This window comes from Bubalus kerabau, chromosome 2 (assembly GCF_029407905.1).
Source record: "Bubalus kerabau isolate K-KA32 ecotype Philippines breed swamp buffalo chromosome 2, PCC_UOA_SB_1v2, whole genome shotgun sequence".
Taxonomy (NCBI): Eukaryota; Metazoa; Chordata; class Mammalia; order Artiodactyla; family Bovidae; genus Bubalus; species Bubalus kerabau.
Window position 1 is genome coordinate 128711981 of NC_073625.1, and position 15648 is coordinate 128727628.

The 15648-nt window shown below is 39.1% G+C and overlaps 1 protein-coding gene across 19 annotated transcripts in view; it reads right to left on the reverse strand.

The window, feature by feature from the left end:
* The window catches only part of VPS8 (VPS8 subunit of CORVET complex), a 303545-nt gene that overhangs the window by 154879 nt on the left and 133018 nt on the right, over nt 1–15648 (reverse strand). For all 19 annotated transcript variants that reach the window (XR_008710494.1, XR_008710495.1, XM_055568849.1 and 16 more), the window contains 3 exons: nt 12230–12301; nt 6223–6342; nt 5133–5189 (listed from right to left, as the gene is read on the reverse strand). Coding sequence is in view for 17 of the 19 variants with exons in the window: in XM_055568849.1 (XP_055424824.1) it covers nt 5133–5189; nt 6223–6342; nt 12230–12301 (249 nt within the window). In the remaining 2 variants the exon portion in view is untranslated. The remainder of the gene's footprint in view (nt 1–5132; nt 5190–6222; nt 6343–12229; nt 12302–15648) is intronic.

Here is a 15648-nt window from a genome sequence, read left to right on the forward strand (position 1 = left end):
GCAACGCAGGAGACCCAGGTTCAATCCCTGAGTCAAAAAGATCCCCTGGAGTAATAAATGGCAATCCACTCCAGTATTCTTGCCTGGAGAATTCCATGGAGAGAGGAGCCTGGGCGGCTATAGTCCATGGGGTCACAAAGAGTCAGACACAACTGAACGATTAACACTTTCACTTTATCTGTACGGTGGAAATATTATGTAAGGGTGTGTTATGGTACATCGCTCCCCAACTTCATGTGCAATATGATATCATGCTAGAAGGTTGAAATCAGCCACGATGGGAATACTTACACCATGGAAATTAATAAATGCTATAAATCAGGGCTTGTTACATTTTTAAAGGATTATAAAACAAAGAGTATGTGACAGATTATATATGACCCACAAAACCTAAAATATTTACTCTCTGGCCCTTTACAGAAAAACTCTGACAATTTCTGGCTAAGATATTGATGGAGATAAAGTTAATAAGAGAATCAAACTTAAAAGTCTGTTTGTCGGAGTCATTATACTGAAAATAGCACAAAAAAATTAAGGAATCATTTTTCCAATATTAGAAAACTGTTATCCAATTCAGCAAAGAAGTCACAACACTGATCAATGAGTGAAGTTCTGATATGCTTTCATTACTGCACTTTCATCTTATTCATTTTAATAAATCAAAGTATCAATCAACATTCACATCAGTACCAAATTTTGATATAAGAAAAACAGCTTAAGAGAAACACTGCTGGATGAGAAGGGAAGGAACCGAGCTCTGACTTTACTGATGACCTTGAGCAATTTGCGTCATCAGTTTTCTACTTTCTAAAATGAGTGAGGGAAAAAATCCCCAGGTAATCCCAAAAAGGATTCCCAATAACAGATTACTAACTATGATTACTTTTAAAGGTTTGGCTTTTACATTTAGGTTTAGTTTTTATTTCTGTTTTATTTAGTAATTTACATAAAAAGTTTTTATCATTTTATATAGCAACACCATGCATAACATGATTCACTTTTCCTGCCAATAGAGAAATAGGGCCAAAATGAGGGACCCACATTACTGTTTGTATTCAGTATAATTTAAGAGACAATCAAAATTTTAGCAGCTGTTCTCTTTCCTAAGATAGTCTGCAGCAGTCATGGGGCCACAGGTGTGCAGAGAACGAGTTCACTGTTGTGTTCCTATGTTCTTTATCTGAGTCTCAACCTCCAGCTGGGAATATATTACCATAAAAAAAATCAGCATTGGTCCAGAAGTACTTAATTTTTGTAGCTTACTTATGTGACAAAATCTTGTCATCAGTTATAAACAGACTGTCTTAGTGTTCACAATTACAGTGGCTAAGCTTTTAAGAAATCCTACTCCTAGAAAGCACCCTCAAGCAACTGGCTAAGTAGAAAGAAGTGGTTATCAGTTTTTTCTCACAGTGGTTAGTGGAGGGATAGACAGATTCATGGTGGAGAGTTCTGACAAAACGTGGTCCACTGGAGAAGGGAATGGCAAACCACTTCAGTATTCTTGCCTTGAGAAACCCATGAACAGTATGAGAAGGCAAAAAGATAGGACACTGAAAGATGAACTCCCCAGGTCAGTAGGTGCCCAATATGCTACAGGAGGTCAGTGGAGAAATAACTCCAGAAAGAATGAAGACACGGAGCCAAAGCAAAAACAACACCCACTTGTGGATGTGACTGGTGATAGAAGCAAAGTCTGATGCTGTAAAGAGAAATATTGCATAGGCACCTGGAATGTTAAGTTCATGAATCAAAAGCAAATTGGAAGTGGTCAAACCCGGGGATGGCAAGAGTGAATGTCGACATTTTAGCAATCAGTGAATTAAAATGGACTGGAATGGGTGAATATAACTCAGATGACCATTATATCTACTATGTGGGCAAGAATCCCTTAGAAGAAATGGAGTAGCCGTTATACTAAACAAACTTAGTAAACAAAATGCAGTACTTGGATGGAATCTCAAAAACGACAGAATGATCTTTGTTCGTTTCCAAGGCAAACCATTCAATATCACAGTAATCCAAGTCTATACCCTGACCAGTCATGCTGAAGAAGCTGAAGTTGAACGGTTCAGTGAAGACCTCCAAGACCTTCTAGAACTAACACCCAAAAAAGATGTCCTTTTCATTATAGGGGTCTGGAACACAAAAGTAGGAAGTCAAGAGATACCTGAAGTAACAGGCAAATTTGGCCTCGGGAGTACAAAACGAAGCAGGTCAAAGGCTAACAGAATTTTGCCAAGAGAACACACTGATCATAGCAAACACCCTCTTCCAACAACACAAGAGAAGATTCTACACATGGACATCACCAGATGGTCAATACTGAAATCAGACTGATTATATTCTTTACAGCCAAAGATGGAGAAGCTCTGTACAGTCAGGGAAAACAAGACTGGGAGCTGACTGTGGCTCGAATTATGAACTCCTTATTGCAAAATTCAGACTTAGATTGAAGAAAGTGGGGAAACCACTGGACCATTCAGGTATGACCTAAATCAAATCCCTTATAATTATACAGTGGAAGTGACAAATAGATTCAAGGGATTAGATCTGACAGACAGAGTGCCTGAAGAACTATGGACGGAGGTTCATGACAATGTACAGGAGGCAGTGATCAAAACTATCAAGGAAAAGAAATGCAAAAAGGTTGTCTGAGGAGGTCTTACAAATAGCTGAGAAAAGAAGAGAAACTAGAGGCAAAGGAGAAAAGGTAAGAAATACCCATCTGAATGCAGAGTTCCAAAGAATAGCAAGGAAAGATAAGAAAGCCTTTTTCAGTGATCAATGCAAAGAAATAGAGGAAAACAATAGAATGGGAAAGACTAGAGATCTCTTCAAGAAAATGAGAGATACCAAGGGAACATGTCATGAAAAGATGGGCACAATAAAGGAAGGATGGTATGGACCTAACAGAAACAGAAGATATTAAGAAGAGGTGGCAAGAATACACAGAAGAACTATACAAAATGATCTTCATGACCCAGATAACCACGATGGTGTGATCACTCACCTAGAGCCAGATATCCTGGAATGTGAAGTCAAGTGGGCCTTAGAAAGCATCACTATGAACAAAGCTAGTGGAGGTGATGGAATTCCAGTTGTGCTATTTCAAATCCTAAAAGACAATGCTGTGAAGGTGCTGCACTTAATATGCCAGCAAATTTGGAAAATTCAGCAGTAGACACAGAACTGGAAAAGGTCAGTTTTCATTCCAATCCCAAAGAAACGCAATGCCAAAGAATGTTCAAATGACCGCACAATTGCACTCATCTCACATGCTAGTAAAGTAATGCTCAGAGTTCTCCAAGCCAGACTTCAACAGTACATGAAGTTCCAGATGTTCAAGCTGGATTCAAAAAAGGCAGAGGAGGGATGGTATGGGGAGGGAAGGGGGAGGAGGGTTCAGGATGGGGAACACATGTATACCTGTGGTAGATTCATTTTGATATATAGCAAAACCAATACAATACTGTAAAGTTAAATAAAATTAAAAAAAAAAAGGCAGAGGAACCAGAGATTACATTTTCAACATCTATCCGAGCATTGAAAAAGCAAGAGAGTTCCAGAAAAACATCTATTTCTGCTTTATTGTCTACGCCAAAGCCTTTGACTGTGTGGATCACAATAAACTGTGGAAAATTCTGAGAGAGAAGGGAATACTAGACCACCTGACCTGCCTCTTGAGAAATCTGTATCAGGTCAAGAAGCAACAGTTAAAATTGGACGTGGAACAACAGACTGGTTCTAAATGGGTAAAAGAGTACATCAAGACTACATATTGTCACCCTGCTTATTTAACTTATATGCAGAGCACATCACGTGAAATGCCGGGCTGGATCAAGCACAAATTGGAATCAGGATTGCCAGGAGACATATCAATAACCTCAGATATGCAGATGATACCACCCTTATGGCAGAAAGCGAAGAAAAGCTAAAGAGCCTCTTGATGAAAGTGAAAGAGGAGAGTGAAAAAGTTGGCTTAAAACTCAACATTCAGAAAACTAAGATCATGGCATCTGGTCCCATCACTTCATGGCAAATAGATGGGGAAACAATGCAAACAGTGAGAGACTATTTTCTTGGGCTCCAAAATCACTGCAGATGGTGACTGGAGCCATGAAATTAAAAGATGCGTGCTCCTTGGGAAAAAAAGCCATGACCAACCTAGGCAGCATATTAAAAAGCAGAGACATTACTTTGCAACAAAGGTCTGTCTAGTCAAAGCTATGGTTTTTCCAGTAGTCATGTATGGATGTGAGAGTTGGACTATAAAGAAAGCTGAGCGCTGAAGAATTGATGCTTTTGAACTGTGCTGTCGGAGAAGATTCTTGAGGGTCCCTTGGACTGCAAGAAGATCCAACCAGTCAGTCCTAAATGAAATCAGTCCTGAATATTCAATGGAAGGACTGACAGTGAAGCTGAAGCTCCAATACTTTGGCCACCTGATGTGAAGAACTGACTCATTGGAAAAGACCCTCATGCTGGGAAAGATTGAAGGCAGGAGGAGAAGGGGACAACAGAGGATGAGATGGTTGGATGGCATCACCGACTTGATGGACATGAGTTTGGGTAAGCTCTGGGAGTTGGTGATGGACAGGGAAGCCTGGTGTGCTGCAGTCCATGGGGTTGCAAAGAGTCAGACACAATTGAGCGACTGAACTGACTGACTGAGACGGATGCCAGTCCCCAGAAATGGTGAGCACTAGTGCAGTGGAACCACAGGGCACTCCCAAAAGCTGAGTGTTCCAATACTCAAGATCTTGAAGTGTTTTTGGTTCATGACCATAGCAACTAGGTATGGTTACTAACTTAATGATGCTGGCAGAAAGGAGCTTATAGTAGGTGCCAACTATTGCTCATAAAGGAGAAGGACAAAGTTTTTATTCTCTTTTGATGTCACATTGAACGCAAGACAGGTGCAGTCTGCCTAGAAATTTATTTGTAGTTTGATTGAGGCTCAAACTAACAACCATCCACACTATTTCCTGGTTGCCACTATCTCACATAGTATTAGGGTTAGACACAAGTCTTTCTGCCCTTACACCGTAAGGTCTAGTACAAAAGGTTTTTTCTGGTTCACTCTGTCTTCTTTCCCATTCTTTAGCAAGATGAGTTCTAGCAGTTCATACCTGCTGTCTTTCAGAGTGTCGGGAGTCATCATCAGGACTACAAAGGAATTCAAGGACCTGGTCAAAGAAAAGGTATTTTTAAATTGGATACCAGCATGCATGCCATAAGGAAAATCATAGTTACTCTTTCTATATCACCAATTCATTCACATCCAGCTCAACAAACACCACAGGGATATGGTAGCTTCCCAATTGGTCAGCCCAATATATGACACAGCAGGCTCAGTTATGCTAACAATTTAATATATACCTTAAACACATTTCTTTACTATTTAGAAACATGACTAGAATCTGACATCATATATACCTTAAGATCTCCAAAACCATGGACCAAAGTAAGTATGGACTTTGGAGTCAAGCCACTTGAATTTGAATCCTAACCTTATTAATATTTAATAACAACATTTATTGCTGGTAATAACACTTATTAAGTGACTTGGATGAGTGATTTAACCTCTCCAGGCTTTAGCATCCTCATCTGCAAAACGGGAGTAACAACTATAGGATGTTCAGAGGTACTGGGAGTACTAGTTAATACATACATGTAAAACTCTGAAGCAGAGCATGGCACTATGAAGTGCTCAATAAATGCTGGTCATGATTAGCAACTTTCTCCAGGTAAAGAGTGTTTTCTTTGTCACCTGTGGCTTTGTAGAAGATATTTAACTGGATTTGGAAGTACCTTCAGAGTGGTTAGTAAGTAAATTCGGATTTTCTAAAAGTAATCTCTCTTCCAGATGATCAACATCATAGTCTTACTACCAATGAGATGGGTAATTATATAGTTGAAAACTTCTTAAGTCAAAAATTCTAGGCAAATTTATAACAGAATAATTGGGAAAACAATCTCTATAAACCAATCTCCACAAATCATACTCCCATGACACCAAGTTACTGAAGAGTCACACAATCCAAACACAACGCTAAAAAACAAAAGCTAATTTAGATCCAAACTGAAAGATGAACAAGCCTCTACCTCGTAGGACACTTACCTGGTAGGTTATTCTATTAAGAAACCATGTAATCCGGTGAATTTTTCTACGAATAGTAAATAAAAACAATTCTACTTCTTATGGTTAAAGACACTCACCTGATCAAAAAGAGTTCTGTTTACAAATAAGGTGTTGTCAGGCTTCGCAAGCTGCCGGGCAAGGAAGGTAAAGAGACACCCCACTTGTGAGGGCGTAAAATCTGAATTCTCCACCATAACCTATGAGCAAAAGAGACCATTTATTCAATATACCATCTGGTTTGACACAGAAAAATATACAATTAGAGGCAGGGGTGGGGAAGCCTCAGTATGAAGGACTCATAAAAAGATTCTTTTATCAGCTGTGTGACAACTGAGTTCAGCACCCCTCGGAGAAGAAGCACAACTACCTGCACTCCCGGAAAGCACTTTAGTGACTTCTGGCATATTTACAGGCACAAGTTCGGTAAGAACTGAATTGTTAGAGGTAGATTTCCAAAACATATACATATAAAAATCATGTTTCCTTCTTGAATTCTTAAAAGAGAATCTAAAATTAAAGTAACTCTATTAAAAATCTGTCCACCAACACAGGAAGAAGGGAGCTGCTTTCGGGTTTAAAGGTAAGACAGCTTGAGAATGAAGGTATCCCAGAAAAGAAGCCAGCCAGCCTATGAGTCAGTGAAGTGAATGGCTTCTGCCTTGGCTATAAGCAGTTCAGTGAACAGATGGTTTCATATAACATGCTCTTTACAACCACACACAGTTATCAAGTCATAATCTCTCCTCTGATTTAAGTGAGCTCTCATCTCCTGAGTACCTACTACTATGCCTAAGATGCTTATGGTAGAAACCTTCAAGGGAATTGTGAACCAGAAAGCAAGGTGAGACAGGTAAACAAATCTTAAATAAAAAGCATAATGTGATTAGCACTTATAAAGGAACAAATGACAATAGAAGCGCAGTGGGGGAAATTCAGTTCAACTGATCAGACAAAAAATTTGAAACAAAAAAATGAGAAAAGTAATCTCTAAACTAAGTTTTAAAGCCCATGTGGGATCCATGACAGGGGAAGAAATGTCAGGAGAAAGAGCAGTCCAGGCAGAGAGAAGAGTGGGGGCAAAAACATGAACACAAGAAAATATAAGTTTGTCTGGAAAAATGCCATGTTTCATTAGAATGCAGCAGTATGCATGAGGAGGGAAAAATCAAACCAACAGAAAAACTTAGGGCTCCAATGCCATTCCAAGGAATCCAGAATTTATTTGTTAGAAAATGGAGGAGTTACTAAAGGTGTAATGAGGACAGCTGATTGTGATCAGCACTATGCATAAGAAAATTACCCCAACAGCAATGCTTAGGATAAAGTAACAGAAGCAAGAAATAAAGGTAGAGAGACCAAGATGTATGGGACTGCAGAGGTCCATGGGAGAGTCAGAGGAGTTCAGAACAATGCAGTGTTATGAACAGGGAAGGAGAAACAGGTGCAAAAGTCATTGCAGAGAGGCAGGTATTCACATGTGTGGAAACATGTGGCTAAAGGAAGAATGAAAAATGACAGGTCTTGAGCCTGATAGCGAGGAGAACAATGCTATTAACAAAGAGGGAGATGGCAGAAGTCTGAGAAGGAAGACCAGGAATTGTTTTAAACTAACTGAACTTAAGGAGGCAATTCTACAACAAATTAGGGAACAACAGCCCAACAGCCCATCTACAAACTCTCCTTTCATTTTCCCTTCAAAGATAAAATGTTCCCTTGGGGCCCCATTTTTGGCCTAGCCTTTTCTCACTTTGCTAAGCAGTTTGCCCCTGTCTTTTACTGCCCCTGTCTTTTACTTAGTCCAGCAATCACAGCTCGTTCAAGTGCATAATTATCATTACTAGAATATGAGGATGTTTCAAGTTGCAATCTGTGTATCTAAATTCCAATTTATAATATTCAAAGAGCTTTCTATAGCTTTAAAATACTCAATCATCATTTCCTTTCCGCGTGTGGGTCCTTTCTTAGGATTCAACTCTCAGGGCCCAACTAGTGCTCTTCTCTGCTTTTAGCTCTTCCTTTTGCTCTACAAGTGTAAACTACTCTCTCACCTGTCTGATCCTAAAAACGTCTTCTAAGGAAACAGTTCTAACTCACAGCCCCATTCCCTTGCCACCTCAGCAAGTGTCCAACTAGGTATCATCCCAGAAATTTTAGCTTCTTTCCATTTCTTCTGATCAATTTCAGAGACCATGCTGACAAAATTTTCTGGGCAATCTTATACAAAGTCACAAATTTACAGCTTTCCCACTCTATGTCTGCAGCCATTCAGCACCCATGATAATGCCTGAGGTTTGATGCTCACTCTCCTGTTTTCTGGTACTTGCCTGTGCTCCCTCAGAAAAGCACCATACATGGTGACTACAACTCTATCACCAGAATGAGAAAATAATCTCAAACTTACCATTTGAGATAGGCTCATTCTTCACTGACCCTAGGTTAAGTACTATCAAAATAATATAGAAGATGCAGCCACTATGTAAAACAGTATGGAGGTTCCTTTTAAAAAACTAAAAATAGAGCTACCATATGATCCAGCAATTCTATCCATGGACATATATCCCCCAAAAATTAAAGTGTTAATTGCTCGGTCGTGTCCAACTCTTTGCGATCCCATGGACTGAAGCCCCCCAAGCTCCTCTGTCCATGGAATTCTCCAGGCAAGAATACTGGATTGGGTTGCCATTTCCTTCTCCAGGGAATCTTCCTGACCCAGGGATCAAACCTGGGTCTCCTGCATTGTAAGCAGATACTTTACCATCTGAGCCACCAGGGAAGCCTGCATAGATGAAAACTTTAGTTCAAAAAGATACATGCACCCCAATGTTCATAGCAGCCATGACATGGAAGAAACCTAAGTGTCCATCAAGAGACAAACAGCTTTAGAATATGTGGTTTATATATATACAATGGAATCTTACTAAGCCATAAAAAAGAATGAAGTAGGGCTTCCCTGGTGGCTCAGTGATGAAGAGTGTGCCTGCCAAAGCAGGAGACATGGGTTAGACCCCTGGTCTAGGAGGATCCCACATACCGAGGAGCGATTACGTCCATGTGCCACAACTACTGAGCCTGTGCTCTGGGGTCCGGGAGCCACAACTGCTGAAGCCGTGCACCCTAGACACCATGCTCGGCAACAAGAGAAGCCCATGCAACCACAGCTAGAGAGTAGCTCCTGCTACTGCAACCAGAGAACAGCCCATGCAGCAATGAAGACCCAGCACAGCCAAAAATAAATAAATAAAAGTATGAAATAATGCCATGTGCAGCAACAAGGATGGACCTACAGAATATTATACTTTAGTGAAGTAATTCAGAAAGAGAAAGACAAATATCATATGGTATCACATGTGGAATTTAATAAATAATACAAATGAATCTATATACATAATAGAAAGAGATTCACAGATACAGAAAACAAACTTACGGTTACTAGTAGGGAAAAGGAGGAGGCAGGGGTCAACAGGAGTACAAGATTAACAGATAAAAATCATTATACACAAGCCCAGAGAACTCTGCTCAATGTTATGTGGCAGCATGGATAGGAGGGGAGTTTGGGGGAGAATGGATACATGTATATGTATGGCTGAGTTCCTCTGCCTTTCACCTGATACTATCACAACAGTTTAATTGGCTATAGTCCAATATAAAATAAAAAGTTTAGAAAAACCAAATTACTATAATAAAACAGATAAGCAATAAGAATTTACTGTATAGCACAGAGAATTACATTCAGTATCTTCTGATAACCTATCATGGAAAATAATCTGAAAAAAATATATATATATATACATATATATATATATATATCTGAATCACTTTGCTACATACCTAAACTAACACAATACTATAAATTAACTATGCTTCAATTTAAAAAAACAATATACAAAAGCAATAATTCACCAAGAGTAACAGTTTAAGTACTTTATGGAGTTTTATTTCCTTCACTTGGATCATTTTCCCACTTAGTACAGTTTTAAAACTTAAATTCTAATTCAATCAACTTGCAAACATTTCTTGAACACCTACCAGATTGTAGGCATCGTGCTAGACGTGTTAAAATAATGACAAACAAACAAACAAACAAACACATCCTTACAGTCTCTACCTACAGGAAATTCATCCCAGGTAGGAAAAGACACATGTAAACAAACCATACGGTGTGTCAAGTGTAGCATGAAGTGTTATAAGAGCCCACAGAAAAGGCAACAAGTCAAACTGGAAGTGTGAGAGAGGGTTCTGAAGAGCTTCTCATGGATGATATTTGAGTTATGTCTTGGAGAATGGCTAGGAATTTGCCAGGCAGAAAAAGCGAAGGAAAACACATGATGGGATAAAAGAAAACTCACACAAAGAACATAAGCCAAAAAAGATGACACAGAAAGTTCACTGAATTCCAACAATTTAAAAATGGTGAGAAGGGAGTTCCCTGGTAGCCGAGTGGTTAGGATTCCAGACTTTCACTGCCATGGCCAGGGTTCAATCCCTGGTCAAGGAACTGAGAACCAAAAGCTGCTCAGCATGGCCAAAAAAACTGTTGAGGCGTTGATAATACAGACTGGTGGGGTGAGAGGGAAGGTCAGAGAAGGAGCAGTTATAGAGATGTAGTCAGGGGCCAGAAAGTATAAAAGCATCTTGGATACCGTGTTAAAATTTACACGGGTATGGCAAAAACTACTACTTGTGCTCCAACATCTGTTCCTTCCATCTAATTTAGAAACAAAACTCATTTTTAGCTAAACACGTGGCCACCCACCATACAGAGTAAACTTCACAGTCTCCCTAGCTAAGTGCTGATCTACATGATATAAGCATAATTCTGGTGCACAACTTCTAAGAAATTTTCTGAAAGAAAGAGAACATTTTTTACCTCATCTCTTTCTGCATTCAGGCTGGTTAGAATACAGAGGTAATACTGGAGCCTGAGCAGTCATTTTGGACCGAAAGACACAAACCATGTACTAAGAACAACAGCAGTAAGATGAAGTGTTGTACATTCCTGACAAGTTTGTGAACCCACTCTACTAGATCAGGCTGCCTACACTCCAGACTTACAGGAGAAAATTAAATTTCCACAACAAACTATTATTATTTTGAACTTTCTCTCACAGAAGAACTTAATTTCAACTGCACCAATGGGAAGCCAGAGAAGAATATTACCTAGAAGAAAGGTAAAAGATCACAAATTAAAGAAGGACAAGATAAGACCATTCGGGAAGGTATTTTGAAACCTAAGTGAAAATTCTCCATACTAGCCACCAAGATCAAACTGACGTTATTTGGGAGCTCTCATATTCATCACTGCCTATTTTATAAGGCTAATAAATAGCTCAAATGAGATCATGTATACAAATGAGCTTTGAAAATTATAAAGAACTACTATAAATGTAGTTAATGTAATGTTATACACAAAGAAAATATTTCAATTTTGGTCTCTTCTCCAAAATAATCTAAAAGTCACTAAGAGGAAGAAACTACCATTTTATAGCCAAATGAACAGGATAAAAACTCTAAGTTTTTAAGTACAAGAAGAAACTGGCCTGGGTGAAGCTGTGCAGATGGACAGGAAAAGAATCTGTCTCCGCAGTCATTCACTAGCAACAGCATGAATCTCAAAATAGTTTTCAATTGAATCCAGATGGACTTAGATTGGGATGATCATCTCTGCATGCCTCAAATCCTTCCCAAGTTACCCATCATCTCAGTACCATGGCAAAACTACATATGGCACTACCTTAGCAACACAGTGATGCTAGTATGAGACAGGCATCAGAACATTCTTTTCTCAAAGCATTCTGAAGTTAGTCTCCATTACTAAATGTAATCACACTAACATAGCAATTATCACAACATGCACTTCTCAAGAGTAGCACTCTGTACCCAACATCCAGTCTAAAGCTGAGATACATTATATTTTTTGAATGAATAATTAGTACTTTAGCTTTTGAAGACAAAGACATCATAATAAAAATTTTAAATGAGTTTAACATATTCCTTTATTAAACAAGATTATTTTAGAACTTGCTATAAAGTAATTCACTTTTATAAATATAAATATCAATACAAAGACATTCTAGGGATACTCACCTTCAACAAAATATCCACAATACGTTGCTGATATTCTACAGCTTGCTTATCATTTTTAAAATCTTCAAAAGTCTAAAAAGGAAAAAGAAATTTTAAAAAGGTAAGTATTATTTGAAAATTTTAGAAGGAAACAAGATACTAAATTCTTGTTAATAGGTAAATTCCCAAATAAGATAACCACTCCTCAATAGGTTTTTTCTTATATAACTTTAACAAGTTATTTTTAGTGAGTTTAACAGAAGGCTACATTATTCAATATTATATGATATTCTGAATAAAAAGTATAAAAATAAAGTGATTGTTATACAACCCAAAAGTGATTTATCCTGGTGATATGGTGGATAAGAATCCACCTGCCAATGCAGGGGACATGAGGTAGATCCCTGGAGTTCAATCCTTGGTCCAAGAAGATTCCGCATGCCGTGGAACCACTAAGCTTGCACACCACAGCTACTGAGCCCACACACTCTACAGCCTGTGCTCTGCAGCAAGAGCAGCCCCTGCACCGCAGAGCCCATGCACCACAACCAGGAAGCAGCCCCTACTCTCTGCAACTAGAGGAAACCTACCCACAGCAAAGAAGACCCACTACAACCAAAAATAAAGACTACTTTTTAAAATTTATAAAAATTCAACAAAGGAAGGCAACGTTTATAGGCAACAAAAAAGAAAGAATACTGATGGGAAGAGGCAATTTGTGAGCAAGAATCTGAAAAGGATGAAATACATGTTACATGCTCAACCATCAGCCCATCCATGCTATTTGGAAACAATAACTGAAATACAGTTGTTAACTGTCATGAAAAGAAATTTCCATGACAACTAGGAAGAAATGATTTTCAACAATAGATACTTTTAAAAATTACTATGGTAAAACTGTCACAATATTAAAATCCTCAAGAATACATACAAAGAATAGGTATTCTATTTTCACAACACTGCCAAGTACAGCATTTTTTATTTTATGTTCCTGCTCAAGTAGAGCCAAATACATTTTGAATAGAACTTGCACCCAAGTAAATGACAGCACTGGATTCTGAAAATACATAGAAGCTATAGGACGCATATATGAAGAAACTGAAGGGAAGGAATGGAAACGCAGACTTGTGGACACAGTTTGGGGAGAGAGAGGGTGGGACTAACAGAGAAAGTAACATCAACATATATACACTGCTATGTGTAAAATAAAGAGCTAGTGAGAAGCTGCTGTATATAACACAGGGAGCCCATTCTGGCACTGTGTAATGACCTAGAGGAGTGGGAGCGGGGAAGGGAGGAAGGCTCAAGAGAGAGGGGATATATGTATAATTATGGCTGATTCCTGTGGCTGTGTGGCAGAAACCAACAAAACACTGTAAAAATCAAAAAACAAACAAAAAAACTGAAATGAAAATACTTATTGAGTAAGAGTGATAAAAGACTTGAAGATCTTCCTAAGGCTTTCACTTAGGACATTCGGCCCTTTGTTGTTGTTCAGTCGCTCAGTCATGTCTGACTCTGCGAACCCATGGACTGCAGCACACCAGGCTTCCCTGTCCTTCGCCATCTCCCGGAGCTTGCTCAAACTCATGTCCATTGAGTCGGTGATGCCATCCAATTGATAGCTTACGGTGAACAGTGTTGGATTTGTGATCTCCGAAGATTTAACTTTGGGACCAGGGATCAGGTTGGATCACTCAAGAGCTTCTGTATAGCAGAGTTTTATTGAAGAAAAAAAGGGACAGAGAAAGCTTCTGACATAGACATCAGAAGGGGGACAGAGAGTGCCCCATCTGCTAGTTTCAATAAGCTATTTTATGCCTGTTATAAAGTTATTAATCAGATAAGAGAGACACCTCAAGGCTGACGGAGTTTCACCAGGCCCCTCTCCCACAATTTGCATTTTTGAAATAGGATGGCATGAGGTATGTCATCCCCCAGCCGTAAAGCAATTGATATGAAAACTGGTTCATTGAGCCATTAGCAGTCAAAAGTTAGTCTTAGGTGGAACCATTTTGAAGAAAGGCAAATTCCAAAGCAAATACATAGTTTCATTAACATAGCTTAAAAAAAACATTTCCATAAGAAAAACGCATTGGATAGCTCAAGATTTGAGAAAAGTTCAGTTCAGGCAAAAACAGGTGTCGGCATAGCAACATAGAATTTTAAGAGACACTTGCAGCTTATTTCCTCAGTTTGGAGACCCCTGGCCTTTCTGCCTGTTACCCTCTCACAATCTACCTAATCCTCTGTCGTCCCCTTCTCCTCCTGCCTTCAACGTTTCCCAGCATCAGGGTCTTTTCTAATGAGTCAGCTCTTTGAATCAGGTGGCCAACGTATTGGAGCTTCAGCTTCAGTCCTTCCAATGAATATTCAGGGTTGATTTTCTTCAGGATTGACTGGTTTCATCTCCTTGCAGTCCAAGGGACTCTCAAGAGTCTTCTCCAATACCACAATTCAAAAGCATCAATTCTACAGCGCTCACCTTTCTACATGATCCAACTCTCACATTCATACATGACTACTGAGAAAACCACAGCTTTGACTATACAGACCTTTGCCATCAAAGTAATATCTCTGCTTTTTAATATGCTTTCCAGGCTGATCGTGGCTTTTTCTTTCAAGGAGCAGGCGTCTTTTAATTTCATGGCTGCAGTCACCATCCACAGTGATTTTGGAGCCCAAGAAAATAAAGTCTCTCAGTGTTTCCATTGTTTCCCCATGTATTTGCCATGAAGTGATGGGACTGGGTGCTATGATCTTAGTTTTTTGAATGCTAAGTTTTAAGTCAGCTTCTTCACTCTCCTCTTTCACTTTCATCAAAAGGCTCTTTAATTCCTCTTTGCTTTTTGTCATAAGGGTGGTGTCATCTGCATATCTGAGGTTATTGATACTTCTCCCAGCAGTCTTGATTCCAGCCTATTTTTGCTTTACCAGCTGGATATTTCACACGATGTACTCTGCCCAAAGGTTAAATAAGCAGGGTGACAATATACAGCCCTGACGTACTCCTTTCCTGATTTGGAACCAGTCTATTATTCTATGTCCAATTCTAACTGTGTTTCTTGACCTGCACACAGGTTTTTCAGGAGGCAGGTAAGGTGGGGTGGTATTCCCATTTCTTTAAGAATTTTTCAAAGTTTGTTGTGATCCACATAGTCAAAGGCTTTTTAGCATAGTCAATGAAGCAGAAGTAGGTGTTTTTCTGGAATTCTCTTGCTTTTTCTATGATCCAACGGATGTTGGCAATTTGATCTCTTGTTCCTCTGCCTTTTCTAAATCCAGCTTGTAGATCTGGAAGTTCTTGGTTCATGAACAGCTGAAGCCTAGCTTGAAGGATTTTGAGCATTATCTTGTTAGCATGTGAAATGAGTGCAACTGTATGGTAGTCTGAATATTCTTTGGCATTGCCCTTCTTTAGGACTGAAATGAAAACTGAC